This window comes from Pistacia vera, unplaced genomic scaffold (assembly GCF_008641045.1).
Source record: "Pistacia vera cultivar Batoury unplaced genomic scaffold, PisVer_v2 Contig752, whole genome shotgun sequence".
Classification (NCBI taxonomy): Eukaryota; Viridiplantae; Streptophyta; class Magnoliopsida; order Sapindales; family Anacardiaceae; genus Pistacia; species Pistacia vera.
In genome coordinates this window covers 181,432-207,989 of record NW_022196615.1, presented here as the reverse complement: position 1 = coordinate 207,989, position 26,558 = coordinate 181,432, and the positions used below count along the sequence as shown (strand labels likewise).

The 26,558-nt window shown below is 36.2% G+C and overlaps 4 protein-coding genes and 1 pseudogene across 11 annotated transcripts; 4 read left to right on the top strand and 1 right to left on the bottom strand.

The window, feature by feature from the left end:
* Window positions 1-4,484: 4,484 nt before the first annotated feature.
* LOC116115747 lies at window positions 4,485-5,806 on the top strand (annotated as a pseudogene).
* Window positions 5,807-8,754: 2,948 nt separating this feature from the next.
* Window positions 8,755-11,849, top strand: LOC116115717 (tRNA (cytosine(38)-C(5))-methyltransferase 2-like). Its single transcript, XM_031401842.1, is given in 10 exon segments — window positions 8,755-8,992; window positions 9,076-9,186; window positions 9,264-9,357; window positions 9,435-9,553; window positions 9,651-9,773; window positions 10,167-10,512; window positions 10,619-10,713; window positions 11,096-11,161; window positions 11,252-11,316; window positions 11,447-11,849. Coding segments are annotated over 10 exon segments (1,173 nt in total). The 5' UTR covers window positions 8,755-8,917; the 3' UTR covers window positions 11,526-11,849.
* A 1,091-nt stretch (window positions 11,850-12,940) lies between these two features.
* Window positions 12,941-16,661, top strand: LOC116115758 (pentatricopeptide repeat-containing protein At3g54980, mitochondrial-like). Of its 4 annotated transcripts, none has more exons than XM_031401888.1 (3): window positions 12,941-15,645; window positions 15,766-16,019; window positions 16,120-16,661. In XM_031401888.1, the coding sequence occupies exon 1, from the start codon at window positions 12,941-12,943 to the stop codon at window positions 15,521-15,523; it is 2,583 nt and encodes an 860-aa protein (XP_031257748.1). In that variant the 3' UTR covers window positions 15,524-15,645; window positions 15,766-16,019; window positions 16,120-16,661. The 4 variants fall into 4 exon arrangements, with proteins under 4 accessions (XP_031257748.1, XP_031257751.1, XP_031257750.1 ...); XM_031401891.1 differs by having other exon boundaries at window positions 12,941-16,019; window positions 16,120-16,173; window positions 16,353-16,661; XM_031401890.1 differs by having other exon boundaries at window positions 12,941-16,014.
* Window positions 16,662-17,555: 894 nt separating this feature from the next.
* On the top strand, window positions 17,556-22,614 carry LOC116115704. Of its 5 annotated transcripts, none has more exons than XR_004125710.1 (5): window positions 17,556-17,698; window positions 18,437-18,853; window positions 19,342-20,192; window positions 21,084-21,345; window positions 21,647-22,614. XR_004125710.1 is itself a non-coding variant. In XM_031401826.1 (4 exons), coding segments are annotated over exons 2-4 (1,254 nt in total). In that variant the 5' UTR covers window positions 17,556-17,698; window positions 18,437-18,451; the 3' UTR covers window positions 21,085-22,614. The 5 variants fall into 5 exon arrangements, 2 of the variants coding, with proteins under 2 accessions (XP_031257686.1, XP_031257687.1); XR_004125711.1 differs by having other exon boundaries at window positions 21,084-21,697; window positions 22,462-22,614; XR_004125709.1 differs by having other exon boundaries at window positions 21,084-22,357; window positions 22,462-22,614.
* Window positions 22,615-23,527: 913 nt separating this feature from the next.
* LOC116115705 (GTP-binding nuclear protein Ran-3) lies at window positions 23,528-25,672 on the bottom strand. Its single transcript, XM_031401828.1, has 8 exons — window positions 25,515-25,672; window positions 25,333-25,402; window positions 24,893-24,949; window positions 24,692-24,809; window positions 24,462-24,551; window positions 24,187-24,366; window positions 24,021-24,098; window positions 23,528-23,896 (listed from the first exon to the last, which is right to left on the bottom strand). The coding sequence occupies exons 1-8, from the start codon at window positions 25,515-25,517 to the stop codon at window positions 23,827-23,829; spliced, it is 666 nt and encodes a 221-aa protein (XP_031257688.1). The 5' UTR covers window positions 25,518-25,672; the 3' UTR covers window positions 23,528-23,826.
* Window positions 25,673-26,558: the final 886 nt, after the last annotated feature.

The window sequence follows — 26,558 nt, the reverse complement described above, 5'->3', positions numbered from 1 at the left end:
TAAAAATTTATTGGGTGACAATGATAGCATAGAAGAAAAGGTAGCACACACCCAGAAGTCACTAGAAATTGTTTATTAGGATTACTACAAGTAGTCCATGCCACATTAACCAAAAAAAATTAACAAAATAGTTTCAGTTATATTGAAATAAACCAAAAATTTTAACTTTGCAGCTGAGAGGGGTCCTATAACTATTGCATCCTCAGGAGGATTTGCTAGTTATCCAGCTAGAGTGACTATTAGTTGCCCAGAGAAAGGTGAAGTTGCTGGAAAGCTTGTTCCAGTGCCTAAATCACCTGAAGAATTATTCAATATTGGTGCCCAAAAATTTTGGTTTCTCGCCCATCAAAATTCTAACCAAAGAAGGAGCCGAAATTGATGATATAGACCTTATCAGAGATACTGATCACCTAATTCTTGTCAGTGACAATTCAAGAAACCAAATGGCTGAAGAGCTAAGCAGTAAGACTCATGGTGGGTCTTAAATTTTTCAAGACAAGTGCCACTAACAAAATCTGAACTTGAGGGAAGCCAGAAGATGGTTTTCTTTCTTCTTTTGCTTCTGTTTACATCGTGTAGATTTTTACCTTATGATTTCATCATATAATTTGGGATCATAATGGAAGTGATCATACAAAGGGATGTAAATGGGAGAATATAGAATATACATAAGTGATAACAATTCCAGAAGTTATTTGACAGTTTTTTACCTTAATGGAGTTTCAACAAGTTGTTCATACAAAGGGGGTTTGGGGACAAAAGACCTGATTTTTTTCCCTTCAAAATATTACTGCAATGTGATGTTAATTCTATTATAGGTCGTTTATCTTTTACTTCTCCAAAAATGTATGCAGAAGCTTGGCAACTACATGGGTTCTGTTTAACTTAAAACATGAGGATGATTTCTTGTTGCTTAGCATTGCAAGTTTGCTTATACCATTACATATTTTTTGCAAAAATTGCTCACTCAAGTAAGTAAACAGCTGTANGCAGTTATGCATTGCTGGGAAAAGGATTTAAGCATAGCAGTGATATCTCCCTTTCTCAGCCATCACGATATTCATTTAAAGACTCCATTTGACAAATTCCAGATCTGTGTGAAGTTGTATACAAGTTACCAATTTTTGCAGGATTGATGAGTTCAAATAGCTAGCTTATAATGTCTCAACTTTGCTAGTACTCGTAGTCGTAGTTGAGCCAAGGATCAAAGGGGCTTCACCTGTCAGGATCCTAGATTTTCAACAAGCAGCCTGTTGTATTAAATTTATAAAAGTGTTACACTTGTTAGATAAGGCCAAGGGAAATATAGAGGGTTGTAATATATACCCTCATTTCTACAGGTGCTAACTGCTAAGTGCCAAGAAACAACATTTTTTTTGTTTGCCATGGTGAGAAATAGTAGAGTTGATAGTTCCAATGTCCTAATGGATTAGTAGAGGTTAGGGCTGTTTAACGAACCGAGCCGCTCGTGAGCTGGCTCGATTCGTCTGATAACGAGCCGGCTCGACTTGGCTCGTGAGACAGAACAGGCCGAGTTCGAGCCATACTTGACTTGGCTTGTTAGGCTCGCGAGCCGAGCCTGGCTAGAAATACCGGGGTGCTTTTTTGAGAATTTCTGAACTACTGGGATTTAATGAAAATAATGCAATACAAGTTTTATAAAATAACAGAAGGGCCCCTGTTATTAAAATCCCCAAATCGTCGAAATCCTTCGCCAGTAAAACCCTTGTTGTAAAAGTTTGAATCAAATTTGTTCTCTCAAACTAACGATTTTATTCTCCATCATCAACACAAATTTCCGTCGCATTTTCGTGGGATCTTCGTCAGCTTCGCGGGATCTTCGTCATAGTCGTTTGATCTTTGTCTGATCTCCGTCATCTTCGTCCAAGCTTCATCAGATCTGAATCATCTTCATCGGATTTGAATCATCTTCGTCGGATTTTCGTGGGATTTTAATCGGTGAGTAAGGGAAAATGATTGTGGTACCTGGAAGGGTCAAGGTGATTGGGAGGAGGATTGGGGAGAGACCAATGCGGGAAAGAGGCAGCCTTCTATTGCTATGATTAGTTAAAGAGAGTTTATATTCGAATGTTGAAACCTAAAACTAAGTCTCCCATTTCTGTGCAGTGGAGAAGTACAAGCTGTAAAAGGAATTCCAAAGTCTTTGAGTGTTGGGCAAGTTGTCAGGGCATTTATTTGGGTTTTATGGCAGTTCAACAATCAATGCGCAGTGCTGCCCAGCAAATTTTTTTTTTTTTTTTAAAAAAAAAGGAGTTAGCTCGCAAGTCGGCTCGAAATATATTAAAACCATTACCGAGCTGAGTTGAGTCTTATAATTTATGACTCGACTCGGCTTGGCTCGTCAAATTTTTCTCTTTCATGAGCCGAGCTCGCTAAGCCGAAAATTTGACTCAGCTCGGCTCGATAACACCCCTAGTAGAGGTATACGTAAACTAGCTTAGACACCCGTCCATATATATATATATATATATTATATATATATATATAATATATATATATATATATATATATATATATTAATATATATGCAATGATGTCTGATGACCTAATGTACATGAAAGAGAAATTTAGAGTTGGAGGTAATTATTTCCGTAAAACTTTTCTGATGGTTAAATATAGTCATGTCTGTTCTATTTTTCAATGTTCGAAAACCGAACCGGACTATGACCCGTTCAAGGGTGGTTTCCGGTTTGACCGGTTGGATCGGGCGGTTGGACCGTATTCTATAAAAAATTTTAGTCCTGAATGTTTGAAATTCATCAAAAACACCCTATAATATCCCTTAAGGTTTGAAATCTCTCCAAAACACCCTTGTCACGCAAAGGGACTGGTGATGGTGGTGGCAAAGACGATCGTCGGCCAATCGAGGTTGGAATCATGAAGCTTTGAGTATAGGTGCGGGGAATCTGATGGTGGTGCAAGGAGTTCCATCGGGGTAGAAATCACCGAAATCAACAAAAGAAGTCCGACGATCGCGTGAACTTTAGGGGGACGGTGAGCGACGAAGGTTGGATGACGGCGACCGAAAATGGCTGGGGTTTGTCATGGAAATGCCATCAAGTCTAATGGTGGTGTTTTCTCTATCGAACAATGTCAGAATCCGACAGGATTGAGCTGCGATTGGACCGCGATTCGGCACTATTCGACTGTCCAACCGTGGTCCAATTCGGTTGAATACAATTAACGGTTTTTAAGGATTTCGGACTGGATATGCCACCGGTTACGGGTTAAACGGATGGTCCGGTCAAGTTTCAGAACAATTGCTATTTTTGCTGGGTCCAAAGAAAGCAAAAGGATTAATCTGGGCTAATCTGGCCATAGCCCAGCCCATGTCGCCCAAATTCTTCTTTGCAATTTCAAAGCAGAAGGTTAACTCGAAACAAAAGGGTTCAACCAGTAGGGTTTTATCTGCACCTTGCCTTGCCAATACCACCAAACAACAATGAGATTTTACACTTACTTCTTCACCAATCCGTCTATTTCTTCTCCGCTCTTTCAAGTATTAGGCCTCTATGCTCCAATCAGTTGTCTCAACGAATCGATTTCATCAGAATACCCATTTTCGGAGAATCCTGAAAGAAACTTGGAATTTTCCGAGAAAATCACCTCAGACTTCTATTCGCTCCGAAACCCACTTTCTCAGAATCCGAACACACTGTTACACCTTACCCACTTTAGAGTCACAGATTTAACACAAAATAGTGTGATAAACACTCTTTTAAGCTACAAAAACGATCCACTTTCAGCTTTGAGACACTTTAATCGGTTGAACAGAAGCGAGGTTTTTCCGAAAGCTCTATTCATTCGGTGTTTGTTCACATTCTGATGAAAAGCCAACGACTCCTGGGCAGGCGCGCAATTGCTCGATCAATACGTTTGGCTTTTCGGACCAACATCGATTGTCTGTTGACTACTTGATCGAGTGTGCAAAAGGTTCGATTTTGATTTAGACGAGAGTTTCAATTACTTGTGGATAGTTATGTTAAAGCGTGAAAAAAATGATGCTTTTGAGTGTGTTGTAGAGATGGAGCGTAATAAATTCCTCGGGTTGAACTGGTAAACAAAGTTTGACCGATTTGGTTAAAAGAAACTTATTGATGAAGCGAAAGAATTGTACAATAAAATGGTTTTGAGAGGTGTGAGTGGTGATCGAGTAAAAGTTAGCACTTTTTTAAGAGAACAGAGAATCAGCAAAACCCTTATTTAGATGATACTTAAATCATCGTCGAAACCCTAGTGATTTTAACACTGAGATCACAGCTCTATAGATTTTCAGCACATACCAAACGGGGTTTATGTGGGTGGTTCAAGGAGTTATAGGGAAAGCACTACAACTGATTACCAGAATATGCATTTCAAAAACTGTTAACTTTAGTGGGTATATGAATAAGGACACCGCAAATAAAACCTAATGGGCTCAAGCCAACATGTCTTGGGGTGACATTATACTATGCAGAATCAGTATGGTCCTGTTAGGAGGGAGGGAGAAGCAAGCCAAAAGTTCACGTAATGGGAGTGTTATGCAAGCTGGCAATTCAGAAATCTCAGTGATCATCATACTGGAAAGTTGGAATTGATCATAATGCCCAAGTGACAATCGCAGAACCAAAATGCTGGAAATATCAGGAATCCTAATGTAGGACAAGTTGTCCTTAAATGAGATTCATGACAGAATGGTGACTTCTCAAGTGGTAATAACCCTATATCGGGGAGGAATCAGCAGAGCCTAGAAGTAGCCAAATATGGTACCTGGAGGAGTTGGATAGTTTCATGAGGAAGGAAAAGTGAAAGAAGCTGTTGAAGTTTTAGGGTTTTAGAAAAGCAATGTATTCCAGTTGATTTGCCACGATTGGTTCAGCTAATGCAGGCGTGTGGGGAAGCCAAAGTTTTAGAAGAAGCAAAAACTGGCATGAACCACATTGTAAGAACAATGACCCCACTTAAAGTCAGCAGCTACAATAGGATCTTAAAATGTATTCAGAATGTGGCTCTATGGATGATGCATTAATGTATTTAATAATTGGGCAACGCCATTTGACATCTTGGGAACTATGATAACGGGCCTTGCAAAAATGGTCTAGGGGAGGATGCAGTTGATCTTTCTCTCAATTCAAGCAAGCAGGATGAAACCAGATGTCAGATGGTTATCGGATTTTCTCTGCCGTAGTGTTTTGAGTGATGCTGATGAGGGAATGCTGCATTTGAATCAATGATCAAGGACTATGGGATTATTCCTCTATGAAGCATTATGTGGAGTATAGTTGACATGTTGGGAAGCATAGGGTTTATTATGAAGCCCTGGAGTTTGTTGAAAAAATGCCAATGGAGCAAGTGTTGATGTTTGGAGGACATGATGAATCTTTGCAGATTCATGGGAAGGAGCTTGGTGACCGATGTGCTGAGCTTGTTGAACAACTAGATCTCCCGTTTGAATGAGAAGTCAAAGGCAGGCCTTGTACAAGTTCGGATCTTGTAGAAGAGAAAGTTAAGAAGAAAAATGGCAAGTCAAAATCCTCTAGAAAATAGGAGCAGGGTCCAGAATATCGAGCAGGAGATAAATCTCATCCGGAGACTGATAGGATATATACTCTTATAAGAGGTTTGAAGTCTCAAATGAAAGAAGTTGGTTACATTCCGGAGACAAATTTGTGTACATGACATTGATCAAGAAAGTAAGGAGGAAGCTCTTCTTGCTCATAGTGAGAGACTTGCTCTATCACATGGTCTCCTCAACAGCCCAGCCCGTGCTACCATCCGGATAATAAAGAACCTTGGGTTTGGGTGATTGCCATACGCACTGAAAGTCATCTCAAAATTGTTGGTAGAGAATTCGTTATACGAGATGCTAAGAGATTCCACCATTTTAAAGATGGATTGTGTCCTGTCGGGATATTGGTGACGATAATTTAGTCCAAGGTACTCAGTCTGTCTGACATTTTGAGTCTATTTCTGGGGTTCTCCACTGTGCCATGATTGTCTTTTAAATTTCTCATTCATTTTTTGTTTGACGCCTTTTTTTAGAGGTCTATATTTTTCTGACATTATCTTTCTCTGGTCTTACGTTACAATTTGATTGAAGTGCAGCCAAAGAAGAAGGAAAAACCTCACTGAGGAGGTAATGCCTTAGATATTTTACCCCAGGTATCTTATTGTTCAACGTGAATGATATCTTGTTGGTTAATTGATTATTTAGAAGGTGTCAGACTCTGAGTCTAGTATGGCACCACGCAGTGCAATAAAAAGATGTCACTTTATTGTAGATTCAGTAGGAGTGGAGGATATCAGATACAGAGAAAAGGGGGGGTGTTCTAATCCAGGGCAAAATAGCTGCAGGCCTTAAAGAAAACATCAGAGCTCAGTGATATGGCTTGAACCAAGGGCAGTGTGCACAAACTGCATAGATGTTGTGTCAAAAGCTAATGTGAGCATTGTTCTCTTTAGTTACTTCACAACTGGGCTGTCTTGAGTGGAGCGGAAACTTGTGGCAATCTTTTTTGCTGTCATGCCCTTTTGATGGCTAAAAAGATGCACCTTTGGTTAAATTGGTAATTATTTGATGTACGGTAAAGTTAGATTAGTTTCTTTCTCAGCTAGAATTCAAAGCAATCTGATTGGTAAAAATCCACAAATCAGATTGTAATTAGAAATGCCAAATCTAATAAGGCTATGATGCTCTCTCTTGTGTTCCCTTTAAAATGAAAACAAACTACAGTGTAACTTATTCTATAGTACTAAATGGGGTTAAATACTTAAATCTCTAATGATAGACGATTTTGATCTAATTTTTTCCATATTGATTGATCACCAAGGGCTTTGCAGACACCAGGCCTTGAAAATTAGGTTTTATTCCATACTAGGGAAGCATGTTGTAAAGTATAGTAGTGAGCCCTCAATACCTCCAGTTTCTCCTGATTTATACACACCGTTTCTAAAGTCACCAGATTTGATAGTCATTAGAGGCGAAGACCGAACAATTTTCAGAATTCACTTTTGGTTTAATGTCAGCTGCCAATACTGTTGAGCACAGTTCTTTTGTTATGATTTTGCAGCAAAGTTATTAAATTAGGCATTAGGAATCTGCATTGGCATACTAACTTGGGTTTTTTGAACATGACAATACATTAAAAATTTATTGGGTGACAATGATAGCAAGAAGAAAAGGTAGCACACACCAGAGTCACTAGAAATTGTTTATTAGGATTACTACAGTAGTCCATGCCACATTAACCAAAAAAATTAACAAAATAATTTCAGTTATATTGAAATAAACCAAAAATTTTAACTTGCCGCTGAGAGGGGTCCTATTGCATCTCAGGAGGATTGCTAGTTATCCAGCTAGAGTGACTATTAGTTGCCAGGAAAGGTGAAGTTGCTGGAAAGCTTGTTCCATGCCTAAACACTCGAAGAATTATTCAATATTGGTCCCAAAAATTTTGGTTTCTCGCCCATCAAAATCAACCAAAGAAGGAGCCGAAATTGATGATATAGACCTTATCAGAGATCTATCACTATTCTTGTCGTGACAATTCAAGAAACCAAATGGCGAAGAGCCAAGCAGTAACATCATGGTGGGTCTTAAATTTTTCAAGACAGTGCCACTAACAAATAACTTGAGGGAAGCAAAGATGGTTTTCTTTCTTCTTTTGCTTCGTTTACAGCGTGTAGATTTTATCCTATGATTTCATATAATTTGGGATCATAATGGAAGTGATCATACAAGGGATGTAAATGGGAGAATATAGATATACATAAGTGATAACAATTCCAGAAGTTATTTGACAGTTTTTTACCTTAATGGAGTTTCAACAATTGTTCATACAAAGGGGGTTTGGGGACAAAGACCTGATTTTTTTCCCTTCAAATATTACTGCAATGTGATGTAATTCTATTTAGTCGTTTATCTTTACTTCTCCGAAAATGTATGCAGAAGCTTGGCAACTACATGGGTTCTGTTTAACTTAAACATGAGGATGATTTCTTGTGCTTAGCATTGCAAGTTTGCTTATACCATTACATATTTTTTGCAAAAATTTCCACTCAAGTAAGTAAACAGCTTATCTCTTCTGATGCTGTTTATTGTCCATAGAATTGACAGACCCTGGAAATTAAAAAAATGAGAAATCAAAACATGACAAATAAAGCTAAAAAGTAATTAGTGTGTCCGAATTTTTGTTGGGAAATACTTGAAACAAAATGTGAAAACAATAAAAAGAATGGAACAGATGGTTCATTTTTCTCTTGAAAAAAAATACATGTTGCAGAAACTTTGCCCTGGATGGAATTATCTAATCTCCTTGCTCCCATTTCTCTCCATTCTTGTCCCTTGAAGTGCACACAAAAATTTAAAAAATGCATTTAAAATTCTTATCCCTTGTTCTTTCTTGTATTTTAACCGAATCTAAGATATGGTTGATTTTCTTCGCTTGACATTATTTTCTCTTCTCTTCATTGTAGATTGATTCACTACAACTACAAGACATTGGTTTTTATCTGGTTGATTAAATGTTTCTGACCTGATTGCATCTTCTGGATGTACCTGCAGACCTTGAGCCTGCATTAACAAAAAGTTACATTACACAAGAACCTGGAACAACCTTTCTTCTTTAAAACTTCTAAGCTGTAATTGTAAAAGGATGAAGTTTACTGATTATAATTTGACCATGCGTGGAAGAGGATAAAATGCTTTGCCATAAGTGTTATCAGTCTTGAAAAATATGGACTCCGAGAGTTAACAGTGAAGTTTATGAACAGAGGGCAAACAGGTCTTTTAATTGCTAAGTTGGCCTAATATTATTTCAACTGAAGAAAACGATACCGTTGAAGCAGAGAGTCTGTTATTTACAGTTGAGCCTTAAACCCTACTACCAGGTGGAGATCGAAGAAAACACGAGATCGAATGGAAAAAGATTTGTTGAAAAACGAAGATGAACCATGGAGGGCACTCGAATTCTACAGTGGAATAGGCGGAATGGTATCCCTCTCTAAACCCTAACCCTAACGCTAAAACTAATTTAGCTTCTTAATTCACTCTGTAATTACGTGCGCTGTTGTTAGAGGTATTCGTTAATGAAAGCCGGCGTGAACGCAGAAGTAGTAGAAGCATTTGACATCAACGAAAAATCCAATGATGTTTATCAGCACAATTTTGGTCACCGTCCTTATCAGGTTTAACCACTTGTTTAATTTCGTTTTGAATGTTTTCTATTTTCATTTTGTCTTAATTCTTCTTGTTAATTGTATAGGGTAATATTCAGAGCCTCACTGCAACTGAGCTGGACAGCTATAAGGCACAAGCATGGCTTCTTTCCCCTCCTTGACAACCATACACTCGACAAGGTCAATTTTTTCTCTCCCTCTTCTCTTTTGTGTTACATATATTATATATTATTGATTGGTGAATATTTTTTTCTCAGGACTCCAAAAGCAATCTGGTGATGCTCGAGCATTTTCGTTTCTCAAACTTCTTGAACTTATACCACATATTTCGCAACCTCCTGTTCTGTTATTTATGGAAAATGTTGTTGGATTTGAGGTCTGTCCATGAAAATATCAGCTCATTATACTATAAAAATTGGACTATTAGAATTTTAAGCTAATTTATTTATTTATTACTTTTTTGTTGATTACAGACCTCAGATACTCATACAAAAATGATTGAGATATTGGGCAAGTCTAACTATGTTACGCAGGAGTTTATCTTGAGCCCACTACAGTTTGGTGTGCCTTATTCCAGGCCACGTTATTTTTGTCTGGTAGCCTCCTCCATTTTACTTCGCTTTTTAGCTGTCTATTTTATTTGTCATTATCTTTTTTTTATAATTTTATATATTCATATATAATGTTCTTGTCTATATAATACTGTTTGGTGGAAATCAGTGTTATGAATTTTCATTTGGGTCAATGGTGTTTCTGTTAAGAGTTATGTAGGATATATCCCATCACTGCTATAGTATGAGGTAGTTTTGTGGAGGATGACCACAACTGGCTTTTAAAGCAGATTTTTCATATAGTTCACTTGATGGGTGACTATATATTATTATGATTTTGCAGTTGGCAGATATAAGTAAAGATAGTGATTATTTTGTCTCACATTGTGAAGAAAAGATCTTATGCATTTTAGTGACTTATTTTAATTTACTTTGCAGGCAAAAAGAAAACCTTTCTCCTTTAGGTGCCAACTCTCTAATAACCAACTCCTATGGTCTCCAGGCCCATTGCATGGGCAGGATGATATTACTGTGATCAACAAACATGATCAATCTGAAGAGAGCTGGGATAAGTTGCTCCAATCTTGTGACCCTGTAGAAAGGTTTCTTGAATTCAAAAGCCCAAGCCACCAAATAAATACAGAAACTGATTTCTTGGAAACTAACAACGTTGCTACAGATAGTTTTGGAGCTTCAGAGAAAATTGCTGAAGCAAATGAATATGAGTCTATGGACCAGTATCTTGTTCCACTAAGCTTGATAGAGAGGTGGGGAAGTGCTATGGGTATCCTTATACTACTATGAAATCATATATCTATTATCATAAGTATTCTTCCTTTTAGTCGTAAATTGATTTCTGTATCTCTAGAGAAATCCTCAACAGAGTTTAGATATTGTCTATCCAGACTCAAAACGGTGTTGTTGTTTTACAAAGAGCTATTATCGATATGTCAAAGGTACTGGTTCTCTTTTGGCAACTATCCAGGTAAGATTTAATTTCAAACATGCAGTGATTTACAGAGTTGTCTGCTTAGAGTTGGTTCTAGGTATCAACCTGCTACATACTGGATGATAAATTTGTTTTATTCATATCAAATGTTCCAATATCCGTCAATGTCAGGTTATGTGTTTTGCTGCATGCTTATTTACCCTGCCAAACAGATTTGATTAAATTTAACTCAGGTTTCAAAATAGTAACTCAGTCTGTTTGACTTTTTGGTCAATTTTCTGGTGTTCTGTGGAGTGCCATATTTTCTTTTAAACATTGCTCATATCCATCTTTTGTTTGATGTAGTTTTTCTAGAGGTCTACATTTTCTAACAGTATCTTTTTGTGGTCTTTACATGTACAATTTGATTGATATGCAGCCAAAGAAGAAGGGGAAAACAACTTCTCTGAAGGAGCAATGCCTTAGATATTTTACCCCCAGGGAGGTATGACGAGTTACCTTGTATCTTGTTGTTCACAAGTGTTTGATATTTTGTTTGTTTTAATTTAGAATGTTTTGTCATTTTGATAATTAGGTTGCTAATTTGCACTCTTTCCCGGAGGATTTTCAGTTCCCACAGCACATAAGCCTTAGACAACGGTATGCAATTGTTTCCCGTACATTGTTTCCCCATTGTGACGAGTAAACATAAATCTGCTGCATCATGTTATTACCAGTTTTTTTTTATGTCTTCATTAAATTTGATCAGATCAGTTTCTTATCACTGCAGTTATGCATTGCTGGGAAATGGTTTAAGTATAGCAGTGGTCGCTCCCTTACTCCAGTATCTGTTTGCTCAGCCGTCATGATATTCATTTAAAGACTCTATTTTACAAATGCCAGATGTCTCCATGTGAAGTCGCGCACAAATTACCAGTTTTTGCAGGGTTGATGAGTTGAGATAACTAGCTTATAAGTGTGAAAATTTGATGAGTTCGAATAACTAGCTTATAAATGTCTCAACTTTGCTAGCCCTTATAGCTGAGCCATGGCCCTTATAGTTAAGCCGGGGTGTGAGAGGCTTGGATCAAGGCGGATTGAGCTGTTGTAATGAGCAGGAAGTTGGATTTTCAACAAGCAGTCCAGTTGTTGTATCTAATTTGTAAACGTGCTACGCTTCTTAGAAACGGCAGAGAAAGTTGTGTTGAGGGAAATATAGAAGGTTCTAATACATCATCATTTCTACAGGTCCTTAAGTGCTAATTAATGTCATTTTATTCTTTAAACATTTCAGAGAACTGGCAGGATAGAATTTGTAACCCATTGACCATCTAACCAATGACTTCGCTGGCAACCGCCGTTTGCAATCGCGTTCAGCATATCCTCTACTTACTTTCTAGTGCTGTCAACTTGAATTGCTAAACCAATGTATATCATAAACTAGACTGATTAATTCGTGATTAATTGTTGTGTCAATTATGCAATATAATCAGATAGATATAAAAGAGAATCTAAAGCTGTATTAATTTCATGGGTAACTTATAAATCAATGGTATCATAAATCTATGTTAAAGTTTTGTATTGTCTAGAAAATTAAAATTTAGGAGGACAATATGGATTTTTTGTTGGAGTTAAACGGTTTTTTTTCATCCAAATAATGGTTTAATAACATTTTTTCATCCATAAACTTTTAAAAAATTACTTTATTATTCAAATTTATAGTCCTACAGCGAATAGAGAGTAGATTGGGTCCAGACTATTGGAGTTTTTGAAGAGAGGAGGCCGATGGGACTTTTGGAATGTTGGACTTTGGTGGTTGAGATTAATTAGAGTTTGACATAGAAATGATGGCTATGTAAACCCTAATTACTTGATTATCGGTGATTGGCGGGATTGGCGAGAGTAAAGTTTGACGAGTTTTGATAAGTGATAATTAGAGAAAAGAATGATGATGACGTGGATCATAACGATATCATAATTAAAAATAAAATATAAATTTGAATAATAAAATAATATTCTAAAACTGTATAGGTGGGAAAGCGTCGTGAAAACGATTAGAAAAAGGCTTTCTGACTTTTCTGCTGGGTCAAAAGAAGAGAAATAACGGTGTGTTATTTTAGCAAGATCCTCAAGCAAAAGAAATAATTGATTAACCTGGGCCAAATGCGGGCATAGCCCAGCCCATGTCGCCGAAGTTCTTCCCTTTTAATTTCAAAACAAAAGGGTTTAACCAGTCGGGTTTAGTACTTTAGTCTGCAATTCGCCAACTTCCGATCAAATAACTATGAGATCTTCACTTACTTCTTCACCAATCCCTCCATTTATTCTTCGCTCTTTCAAGTACCCTAGGCCTTTATGCTCTCAACCAGAATGTCCCAACAAACCGATTTCATCTGAATCTCCCTTTTCCGGGAATCCTGAATCAAACTTGGATTCTCCCGAGAAAATCACCCCAGACACCCTTTCGCTCCAAAACCCAACTTTCTCAGAATCCAAACAGCCTCATTATGCCTCACCCACTTTAGAGACCACAGATTTAACACCAACCGATGTGATTAACACTCTTATAAGCTACAAAAACGACCCAATTTCAGCTTTGGAATATTTCAGTCGGGTGGGACGTTTTGTCAAAAGCCTCGATTCATTCTGTGTTTTGCTTCACATTCTGATGAAAAGCCCAGAGACTGGGCACGCTCGTAAATCGCTCAATCATTTCGTTTCGGGCTTTTCCGGACCACCATCGATCGCTCTGCTTGACCACTTGATCGATTCTGCGGAAAGGTTCGATTTTGATTTAGATTCGAGGCTTTTCAATTACTTGTTGCGTAGTTATGTTGAAGCTGATAAAATAAATGACGCTTTAGAGAGTTGTCGCGAAATGATAGAGCGTAATATAATTCCTCGGGTTAGATCGGTGAACATAGTTTTGAATGAATTGGTTAAAAGAAATTTGATTGATGAAGCGAAAGAATTGTACAATAAGATGGTTTTGAGAGGTGTGATCGGTGATCGAGCAACAGTTAGCATATTGATGTGCGCTTGTTTAAGAGAAGAGAAGCCTGAGCAAGCTGAGAAGTACTTTAGAGAAGCGAAGGCTAGAGGTATAGAACTTGATGCAACGGCATATAGTATCGTTATTAAGGCTTTATGTAAGAAGCTTGATTTGAAAATGGCATGTGAGTTGTTGAAGGAGATGAGAGATATGGATTTGGTTCCTTCGGAGGGTACATATGCAGGTATAATAGGTGCTTGTGTGAAGCAGGGAAATATGATGGAAGCATTAAGGCTTAAGGATGACATGGTGAGTTGTGGCTGGCCGATGAATTTGGTTGTTTTAACAAGTCTGATCAAGGGATATTGCAAGAAAGGCGATTTGAGTAGTGCTTTGAATTTGTTTGACAAGATGATGCAAGATGGCCCTCGTCCGAATAACTTTACATTTGCGGTTTTGATTGATGGGTGTTGTAAGAATAGGAATGTGGAAAAGGCTTACGAGCTTTACACCCAGATGAAACCTATGGGTATTAGGCCTAGTGTATTTAATGTAAATTCATTGTTACGGGCATTTTTAGAAGCTCGATCTCTGGAAGAGGCATCTAAGCTGTTTGATGAGGCAATTGATTGTGGTATTGCAAATGTTTTTACATACAATAATTTCTTGTCATGGCTCTCTAAAGAGGGTAAGGTAAGTGAAGCTTGCTGTTTGTGGAAAAAGATGGTGTCTAATGGTGTAGTACCCAATGTGGTTTCTTACAACAACATGATCCTTGCATACTGCAGAGTGGAAAATATGGATAAGGCATATAGTATATTTTCGGAGATGCTTGAAATGGGTTTAAAACCAAATGTTATCACTTATTCTATTCTGATGGACGGATACTTTAAAAATGGTGATGCTGAACATGCCCTTGATATGTTTGACAAAATGGTGGCTAAGAAAATTTCTCCAACAGACTACACGATCAACACAATTATCAATGGTTTGTGCAGAGTTGGTCGCTCATCCGAGGCCAGAGACAAATTGTGGAGTTTTGTTGAGGAGGGCTTTGTCCCTATGCGTTTGACTTACAATAGCATCATAGATGGGTTTGTCAAGGAGGGTGATGTCAATTCTGCTCAGGCAGTTTACAGTGAGATGTGTGACAATGGACTTTCCCCTAATGTTGTTACTTACACCAGCTTGATTTGTGGGTTTTGCAAAAACAAGCGTATGGATCTTGCATTGAAAATGCAGAATGAGATGAAGCAAAAAGGTCTTGAACCAGATGTCATTTCTTACAGTGTTCTCATTGATGGATTTGGCAAAACACAAGACATGGAAAGTGCATGTAGACTTTTCTCTGAACTCCTTGAAGTTGGGCTATCTCCTAATACTGCAGTTTACAATAGCATGATTAGTGGCTTCAGGAATATAAGTAACATGGAAGCGGCACTTGATATGCATAAAAAAATGACGAATGAGGGGATTCCCTGTGATTTGCAAGCATACACCACATTGATTGATGGATTGTTAAAAGAGGGTAAATTACTCATTGCATCAGATCTTTACTTAGAGATGCTTTCCAAGGGCATTGTACCGGATTTAATTGCATTTAGTGTTCTGATAAATGGTCTTTGTAGAAAAGGACAGCTAGAGAATGCATGCAAGATTTTGGATGAGATGGACAGAAAGTGTGTAACTCCTAATGTTCTTATTTATAATACATTGATTGCTGGACATTTTAAGGAGGGTAATTTGCAAGAGGCTTTTAGATTGCATAATGAAATGCTTGATAGAGGACTTGTACCTGATGATACTACGTATGATATTCTTGTAAATGGAAAAGTAAGAGGGGAAAAATCTGTTCCTGGAGCTTTAGTGGCCTGAATGAGCAGTTGTTAATTGTTGTTGTAAATTCCTGCCAACTTTTATATCGTCCTTCAAAGCTGAAGTACGTCATGGCCTGCAGGATCTGGTCTAAAACGTTAATGAAAGGACCCTTCCAAAAGGTTGGTCAGACTGAGTCTAGTATGGAACACTACAGTGCAACAAAAAGATGTCAACTTTATTGTAGATTCAGTAGGAGTGGAGGATGGTTATTTCTAATCCCACGGCAAATTATGCTGCAGGCCTTGAAGAAAACGTTAGAGCTCAGTGATATGGCTGAACCAAGGATAATGTGCACAAACTGCATAGAAATGTTGTGTCAAAAGCTAATGTGGGCATCATTCTTGTTTACTCACTTCACAACTGGTCTGTTTTGAGTGGAGCGGATACTTGCTAACGTTGCTTGGGCTTCAGAAAGGCAATGCCTTTATAGTTCCTAACATGGTCATAAAATACTATTCCTTGTTGGAAAATCCTTCTACTACTCTGATGTAAGGTACAATGTGTTTGTCACTATCTTATGGTATTTTTTTCAATTCAAAGTCATGACTTTGTTGGAAACTTTCTAACAATTTCTTTTCCTGTTTATTTACCAGGTTGAGTTCCTATCTCTCTCTGAATCATAAAGCAGAATTGTAAAAGATTCCCTAGTACTCATCTAGTATGCACTTTTGAATTTTGATAACGTTTGCTTTACTATTTAAGCAATTACGGCATATTATTACGGCACTATGTGACAAAGCATGTTATTTTATGCTGGTAAAGTTGATGATATTCTATAGCTGATTTGCTATGTGGAATATTTGTTACAATACATGGAATGCTAAAGACCATAGGAGGAGCAACAACATTTCAAGCTGGACAACAAAGTCTCCTCAATGTAATTTAAATTCAGGATTTTTGTAATGAAAGTATTGACCAAGGACATCAGCATGCTTAACATTTACCTTTTATGTGATCTTTAGAAACTAATTTATTTCCTCCTTGTATTCTTGTTATGAGAAGGTAATGTTACTAGCAGCGTTTTGCATTTATCAAAGCCCTGATGCTCATGCAACATACTTGCTTGAATATTGGGTGACCTCTTTTCAGAATGCTGAAGGTTCATCCCTGAAGCGTGTGAAATAAGTAATAACAATGTTTTTGATGTTGAGAAGGTTGAGGAGGCCTGAAATAAGGAAATCACTTAGCTTATTTTAGTTTACAAAGAATAAATTCTCTAAGCATTTGGGTTTATTTCAAAATATAGAATCTCTCAGCTCAGACCCTTTTGCCGGCAGCTTTGTTTATGACAACTGATAAAAACAATAACAGCCTAAAAGGTAAGAAACAGACAGTACTTGGCAGTTGGCACAATGCTTAGCGTAACAGGGTGAAGTTTATTGAATATAATTTGACCATTCACAAATCTCTATAATTCAAAGATATTCTGTTCAATTATAAGCCATGTAATATGAATATATGATACAAGAGTTGGAATATTATCTGTATATCTACATTAAATATTTCAACCAAAAGAGGATATTCCTTATTCAGGTCAAATATAAAAACCCTTTTAAATTAATTTTGAAGGCATTATAAAAATAAATCCATATTTAAGAATGAAATAAGTATCCATCCGTAAGTAATCCAGATGGTTATGACAAATAGAAGATATTATAAATAAACGCACAATCTCAGGTTAATGGAAAGTCGTAACGATGAATTATTTTACTATGCTAGTTTCTCTCGAAGAGATAGGAACCGTGGCGGTCGATTGTTTTGCTGTGCTCGTCTCTTTAGAGGAGTTGATGTGTCATATGGCTAACACTTTAGTTAAAAAAATAAAAATTAAAAGATGTGTAATTTTTAATTAAATTTACCATATTAATTATGTTTTAATCAAGTTGTTTTGCACGCTCCAATGTGCGAGTGGATAAATTGGATGTGACTGATCTGAGGGTGCGCACTACGCACCCAACCCTTTTATGGTTGAGATTAAACTTAAATCCCACGTATTAAAAAACTATTATAAAATTAAAACTCATCTGAAAAATAAATAATTTTTGTATTTTGTTCTTCAAAATTCACAAACCCTAAAACACAAAACACAAAAGATCTCTCACGAAGACAGGTACTTAGGAATTCTTAAGCTATTATATCTTCAATTGACCTCCGGTCGATCATCGGAAATAGGTCAGTTTATGATAATAATTAGGGTTTTGATTACTGCAATTCTAATTCTGTAAAATTTTAAGCGATTTTTTTTTTTTTTTTTGTTGTTGTTTCTGAGGACAGTTATTTTATCTCGTGCTTCATAAATTTTTACTTGCAGTGTTTTTTTATTTTTATTTTTATTACATTTAATTTTGTGCATATAGACTAACCTTTGATTGTTTGTGTAATTTTAGTTGTTTTAATTTTAAAGATACATTCATATATTTTTTTATTATTATTATGTTCTTTTTTTTTTTTTTTTTTTAATTATTCTAACAGAAGATTTTGGTTTTAATATGTTATTTAACTGATTAATTTTTGGAACTCTATTTAGATCATTTGATAGAGAAATTGTTATTAAGGATTGAAAATTTTCTCAGTATTATGTGTTTGCTTTTATGAGAAGATCACCGTTTTAGCAAAAGTCTATTTTACTGTAGAGATAACTATGTTTGAGAGTCAGAGACATAACCAACAGTTATTCAGAATCAGTGATTACTTGATCCAATAACTAGTGTTTATTTCTCTGAGTACATGGAATTAATGTTTAAGTTCTTTCTCTTTCTGGATTTCACTTTTTTCATGGGAACTCTTGGTAAACGTTTTTGGAAAATGTTTATCTTCTAAAAGTTAATAGTGAGATAATTGGAGTCTTGAAGGATTAAATTTTTCCAAGAATATTTATGGATTGTGATAGTTATATGTCTTTTGTTGCAGATATTGTGAGCCATCATGAGATTCAAGAAGGGAAGTAAGATTGAGGTATTTAGCAAAAGTGAAGTGCCTTCTGGTGCATGGCGGCCAGCAGATATTATCTCGGGCAATGGACACAATTACACTGTTAGATATGTTCATTTTCTGGGCAGGACAAACGAAACAGTCAAGGAGAGGGTGTCAAGAAAGGCAATTAGACCTTGTCCTCCACCTGTGAACTGTAAGGGAAATTTGGTGACTGGAGATGTCGTGGAGGTTTTTGATTATTTTTCCTGGAAAATTGCTTCGATTCTGAAGGTTTTGAGTGCAGAGTGCTATCTGGTTAGGCTACTTGGATCTTCGAAGGAATTCCAAGCTTACAAAGTTAATATCAGGGTTCGTCAATCATGGCAAGATGGTGAATGGATTGTGATTGGGAAGGTAAATTTCTTAGATTTTGTTCTTAGCAATTATTTTCATCCTCTTTCTTTCTTTCCTTGTTAATACATTTATTTTCAGTGTTTGGTAAAATTTTCTGAATGTTTTTAGGGATTTCTTTTTGGTTCTTATCTGTCTCATTTTTCCCTTATGATATTTTCTGTTGAGTTGCAGATCTAGTTGAGAATCTTCCTTCTCTTTTTGATTCTATATGATTAGTTGGCTGTGAACTACTGATAAAATGATTTTGTGGTTTATGTGTTCTTCTGTTTTTGCCTTTAATATAGATGCATGTGCTACAGTTTTTGTTGCAAAGTTTTAACTAGTTGAGTTTTGTTTGTTCGTTTTGGACCTCTATCTTATCTTCTGTCCTCTTTTGGTCTCTTTTCTCTATGTGCAAACATATTAATGCTTCATGAATACATACCACTCAATTTCTCTTGGTTGCCTGCAATTTTTCTCTAACCATCTATTGGCTATATTGTTCACAGGGTTCAGGAGATTCTGAAGCACAATCAAATATAGCTTCAATGATAAATTTTCGAAAGAAGAGAAACTTCCCATTGGTGCGAGCTGATGCAGATTTAGAAGTGCATGCTGGATGTGATTGTTCTGGTATCAAGAACACCACTGATATTCAGGAGTCACATGTTGTCTCAGCTAGAACATTGAAAAGAGCCTACCCTTTTGTATCCTCTTATGCTGAAGCATGGACTGGAAACATTCAGAAATTGAGAGCAATTGAGAAAGAGGGTGAGCTCGAAAGAGTGATTTCAGGAAATCCATCCTCCCTACAAAACAAGGTAGATGCTGTTGCTTACCCACGAGAAAATCTGGGTGAAACATACATGCATACTTCCCCTAACAATCAAACAACTGCCTATCATGAAATAGAGATGGGAAAACCAATTTGTGTTTTTGATTGTTCTCAGGGAAGGGGCTCAGATGCTAACGATTCTGATAGTGATTTATGCTCTGTTGGTAGTTGTAGTGTTATTAGTAACAGTAACAGTACCAGTAAGTTGTCTAGTCGTATTTTAGCAGGTTATTGTGAGGATGCAGATACCCTTAGTAGTGATGCTGAAAGTTTTTCTGGTCGTGGAGATGAGGAAGAAAAATCCCCCCATCCTGTAATTGATGATGTAGCTGCAAGAATCCATAGTTTAGAGTTGCATGCTTATCGTTGCACTCTAGAGGCATTGTATGCTTCTGGACCCTTAAGTTGGGAACAAGAAGCATTATTGACAAATCTACGTATTACACTTCACATTTCAAATGATGAACATTTGATGGAGCTAAGGAATTTAATATCTGCTGGAACAAGCTTACATCATAGTGAATAGTAAGTCTAGTGATTTTTCTTTTAGCCTCTCTAACAGCATTCTTCTTTACTTGGTTATGGTGGCCTCACAATATTGTAAGAAGCAGTGTGAATGCATTTTTAGCTTTGTCAAATTTGTTCTGAATCCACTATGGTCTAGACAGCAAAAATCTGTAACTTGAAAAAATTGTGTACCAAAACTCAATAAAAATGGATATCTCTAGCTCATTATGGAGTTCTGTTTATTTCCTTATTTATTTTCTGTGAGATGTTGCATTTTAATTCCAAATATAGATTGTGAAATTGCAATGATTAGAAGGTCAAATGACAAAATAGCCCTGAATTAATTTGCAGCTGCTAAAGAGATGATTTTTTCTGTGGTTTAACATGTATCCTTTTGTTACCTGTTGATGCGTGAGGGGTTGACCAGATGTTGGCAGATTGTTGGAATAATTTGTAGTGACTTCCGATTGTTTGATCTGTAAAGAAAATGCATTTGAATATGATGCTCTGTATACTAGGGTGACTCATAAATAGTGTACATATACCTCATTTATCTACATACATAAACAAAATCGTTGCAAGACAAGGTGATTAACCAGAACATTTGTAACACTTGAAAGCACTTTAGTTGTTTGCCAGGTGTCTGTGGATTATGAGATCTTAATATTGATCTTTATTATATCTTATGTCGAATGATATTTTTATTCCTGCTCCCTCTATTTTCATTCCCCCCTCATAGTGAAGTGAAGTTAAATGTTGTTATTGCTCATTTTAGGAAACCATCCTCTTTTATTTTGGTTTAAATATCTTGTTGGATTCAATTCAAATGGCCGGACTTTCTCAATAGCTTTTGATAGCATTGGAAGTGTCTTTTTGTATATGTTATTGATGATCCCCTGCATTTTCCAGGGCCAGGGTTGGAGGCATGTGTGCCTTGCTTCCACAGGTCTAAAGATGGGGCTGGGGTTTACCACTTTGTCCTGGCTTAATTAATGGGACAATATCAGCATTGAATGCTCTACGAATAAGACAATTGATGACAAGCCACTGCATACTGGTTTCATCATCTTCTGTTGTTTGATGATGAAGTTCATTTCAGGTGTGGTGTCCTGGTGGAACTTTGAACTCATCCTGATCCAAAGAAAGTAAAAGCAGAATCTTGAGATGGAAGGTTCTGATTTGATTTTAGATTGAAAATGTGCATCCTGACATCTTGGCTAGCTGACTATGTTCTCTCACTCATTTATTATTTGCTTAATGCATGTGTTTATCTGTTCTGAGTAAAAAATATTACCAGATTTCTAGACTTACATCCTAAGCCATCCAAAACAGTAACTGTATTATGACTTAAATATATCCTTTCTTAACCCAGGCTTGAATTTAAGAAGTGCACTTATTGTGCTTCTCCTTCTATTTCAATTTCATTGTGAATATATTTTGTTTTTTTCATAAGTAAGATCTTTCTCAAGCAGTGCCAGGGAGCATGGGAGGTGACCCCCACCCTTTGTCAGTGTAGCAGAAAGGTAGGTGTAAGGTATATTCTTAATACCTATTGAGTTTTTCCTTTTAATGAATGCACATAATAGAAAGCTGTACCATACATTAATTAAGAATGTTGTATTGACATATTAATTTTCTGTGATTCTTTCAAAACCAAACTGCAATTAGGAAAGTTAAGGCAAGCAGGAACTTCGGATCAAGCTTTTCATCATAAAAATGAGGTGTGACTTCATTTGAATCACAACATGTTATTTTACTCAATCACTCTAATGATTGCATTTTGTTCTGTGAATGGGTTTGAATATTGTTCTTCATTTTGAGTTGTAAGTTAGAATTGATGAGTGTTTTACTCATCACAAACAATTTATCATACTCTTTTGGATCTGTAGATCATATTTAATTTTGTTTCATTCAACAACTTGATACAGATTTTGATTTGTTGCTTGTCTTGGCAAAAATAAACAAACTGCCCCGCCATGAGACATCCTGATCCATTCAGAATGGAGTTAAAGATTTTCTTTATCCCTTTTCTTCGGTTCACATGATGTTGGCATTTACTTCCATTTTGGATTGTAATTGTCTTCTAAAATTGCTTTACATCTTTTACTTGACTTCAAATTGTTGCTCTCAATTTTAACATATTGAATTTTGCTTGGTTTTTATGGAGGAGCGGATTAACATATGTAAGTATAACACTCATCACCTTATGGAGAAGATGTAAAGCAAATTTCTATATGTTAAAATTGAAGAATAGCTCAATTTGGTATTTTCTCTTAACGTTTTGTAGATATGATACATGATTTCAACCAAAGTCTCCCGGCAGGATGTATATTTGGGTATTTCTTTCAATTTGATGTAAAATGCAAACCCTCATGTCAGCGGGGTAAATTGACAACTTCCAACTTTTGAGGAATTTCTGGTTGATCAGAATAGGGTTTGCAACATGGCTGTGAGAAATGAGGATTTTGGACTCCAGGAAGAATGATCAAAACTACATGAAGGTCAACTGGATTATCAAAACATGGCTGTGATTAAGAATGTAATTCAATTTTAATTTTGCTACCCTTTCTGCAGGCTCATAACTCCGGGATTAAGGGTGAACTGCTGGGATTTAATCTACAGATTCAAAAGTTCCGTTGGATTTTAATGAAAAGGTCAAAGTTTTGAGGAAAGAACCTGACAGTTCCTTACTATTACTCCAGTATAAACGCTCATGTGATTAAAGCGCGTGATGTTATGTTTTGAATAAAATAATAATTTGATAAATTACATCTTCCATTTTAATTTATTTGAAATTTGTCTTTAATGATATTATTAAGTTTATACAATTTCTAGGAAGAGATTAATATCTAATATTAGTATTAATGCATCATGAGACTATTTTGCATTTACACTATTTATTATACTATTTTCATTATATATAATGTAACATATATCACGTCTACACAGATTTTTTTTTTAAATTTTTAATATTATAATAAAATAATTATTCCTAAAATAGTCATTACATATAACATAATAGTTGATGTAAACGTAACGTTACTTTTTGCCTTATTACTGTAAAATAATTTTATTATTTTACATAATAAAACCATTACTGTAAAATAATTTGACATTGGTTACCCAATTATCGTCAACCATAGTGACCGTTTAGGTGCAGAATTAGCTGGATTATCCACGAAGAGTTCAGTTACCCTTCACACCAATTCACAATAACACTAAACAATGTCAAATTCACTGCCAACCTCCTCGAAACACATCCTCACATCTCTAATCACCGCGTATCATTAAGAGATGGTTGCCGCCAAAAACAAAAGCACTTAAAAGTGCATATATGGTCAGGAGACAGAATCTTCGACCATCAACACAATAATAACAATGATAGATTAGGATGGGAAAATGGAGCAACATTTAAACATCCTACAGAAAATTGGATGGCTCCCTGACAAGTAACACAGTGCAAAACGCACCAAACCCATAAGGCAAATAATAGAGACATAAATAGGCAATAACTAAAAACACACTAACAATACGCCAGGAATAATTCAATCCAAAACTCTTGTCAAAAGACACAGAAGTTCCTCGAACAATCTATATATTTTGAGCCTTTCACTCCAACAATCACACAGCCCATCATTTTTCCTTTTTTTTTTTACTCAAATGCATCGTCGTCGTCATCTGGGAGAGGTTGACTAGCAGCAGCAGCAAGCTCAGCCTCATGCCTGAAAATAAATAAAACCATTATGTGATAAATAAGAGAACTCAGTGAGACATACAGTATACTGTTCTTGTGTTTGTAGGTGGAAGAAAGTGATCAAAATCGCTTTAAGATTAAAGAGTACTTACTGTTGCTGAGCAGCCAAATCAATCTGCACCTCTGGAGGAGCCAGAGCAGGAGACTCCACAAAATGCAAATTAGGATCCCTACAAGTAAAACAAGATTTAGATCTACATCCATTCCCTAAAGATAATAAAGACAAGCTTCTATATTGGAAAATATTTGTATATTTACCCAGCAAGTTTTCTAGCAAGGTACAAGAAAGGCTTCTCAAAGTTATAATTGCTCTTTGCTGAGATCTCATAGTATTGCAGATTCTTCTTCCTGTGGAAAGTAACCTGCTTTGCTTTCACCTGCCTGTTCTTCACATCGACCTTGTTCCCACAAAGAACAATTGGGATGTTTTCGCACACCCTGAAAAAAGCAACAGAAAAGGATTGGATATAGAATGAAAATAATCACGCTACATTACAAAAGTAGAGGAACAAAATAAGGTTTTAGATTTGAACCTGCAGAGATCACGATGCCATGTTGGAACATTTTTATATGTCAACCGGGCAGTAACATCAAACATGATGATAGCACATTGGCCATGGATGCTGCACAATCAACAAAATACTTAGCACATTGTAAGAATAGGAACTCGTAAACTTTCACAATAAAAGAACTCACATATTGCTAATAACCATTTATAGTGCAAGAGACCAAGCACATAAAATTTGCCAATAAAATGACTTACTAATAACCATCTCTAAGGCCACCAAACTTCTCTTGCCCAGCAGTATCCCAGCAGTAGAACCGAATTTTTCCACAGTTAGTAAAGAAGTCCAAGGGATGAACTTCAACACCAATGGTTGCTGAGATTGATCATTAAAAAGCAGTCAGATTTGCAAATAAGATTCCAACCAAACAAACAATACCAATCAAAATTAAAACTTACGCTCGTATTTCTTCTCAAACTCCCCAGTGAGATGCCTTTTCACAAAGGTTGTCTTTCCTGCACACATATATAGTTAGAAATATATATATTACACATTAAAAAAAAAAAAAAAAAAAAAAAAAGAGCCACCAACTCATTCCTAATTCAAGCCAAACCAAAGACTATCACTTAGCACCAAAAATGAAAACACTAATAATTGCATTTCAACCAAAACAAGAAATAGCCTGAAGTAATTAAGAAGTTCACAAAACCAGCTCCTAATCCACCAAATATACAACAAGCCAGTGCTCCCAACAAAAACCACAAAACGACCAAAACCCTAACACCCAATATAAAAAAAATGATTCACCAACTTCAGAGTTACTTGATGAAATACACCGCTCACTTCTAAATAATAATAAATAAATAAAAAAACCAAAGCAATCAAATCGTATTCGTACCAGTTCCACCATCGCCGACGATAACAAGCTTGAAGCTTGGATAATCAACGGTCTGCTGATTTGGTAGAGCCTGAAACACAAATCACAAACAAACAGAAGACCATTAACACATCCGCAATTACAGATCCAATCACATCGACAATTAAACAAATAAAAATAATGAATTTAAAAAAAAAAATTACCATGTAGTTTCCTTTGAGTTTTGATTTTGAATTTGATTGAGAAGCGAGAGTTAGGGGTTGGGGGACTCGTCTCTAAGGGGGTTTATATATGAGGTTTAAGGACACCCTAATTGTTTCTAGATACAATCTCCTACGTTCGGCTGCACCCTATACAAAGATCTCCACTCTTAATAATCCCTAAATTGTTATACTTTTTTAAATTTTTGGTCAAAGTCGGTGTAATTTCTGTAACGTGTTGCAGGAGATCTCTCCTCCGCTATATCTCACTTCTTAGGTAGCTTTACCCTGACGCGACTCTCTGGACCGTTTGATTTATTTACTCAGTCCATGATTGTTTCACGTGTACTTATGTCTTATGTGGGTTTAAATCAGGGGTTTCTGTTTGGGCCTAGATATTTTGGGCTCGGTCTTTTATTACATGGGCCGAGCTCAAATTTTATGTTACAACTGTTTGGATCTCCGTATAAATGAAAATGATTTGGACATGCTCATCAAATATTTGTTATTTAACTTCAAATTTTATTTAATGGATAAATCATCGATATTAATTTTGTTTCATAACTTATGATTTTAGACAAAATTTCATAGATGTTTTATACTTTTTTTTTTTTTTTTTGAATTTACATGTATGAAAATGTGCGTTGAGTGATTGATAAGGTAAATATATGTATATGCCCAATACCGCATTTTACTCAGTTTTTCAATTGGTAATGAATCTCGATTGCAGGTGAATTGAGTACTATTTTTCAAGCGTTTTCTTTACTGTCTAATCAATACTGAGGTTAGGTAAATAACATGCTCGATCTTATCAAAAATTTGTGGATAAAACAAGCAAAAAGTCGCATGGGCCCGAACCCTGTTTTACTCAATTTTTCAACATGTAATAGATCTCGATTATGGGTGAATCGAGGACTATTTTTAGAGCATTTTTTTTTCTGTCAATATTGAGGTTAGGTAAATAACATGCTCGATACTGTCAAAAACCTATGGATAAAATGAGCAAAAAGTCGAATAGGCTCGATACCTCGATTTACTCACTTTTTC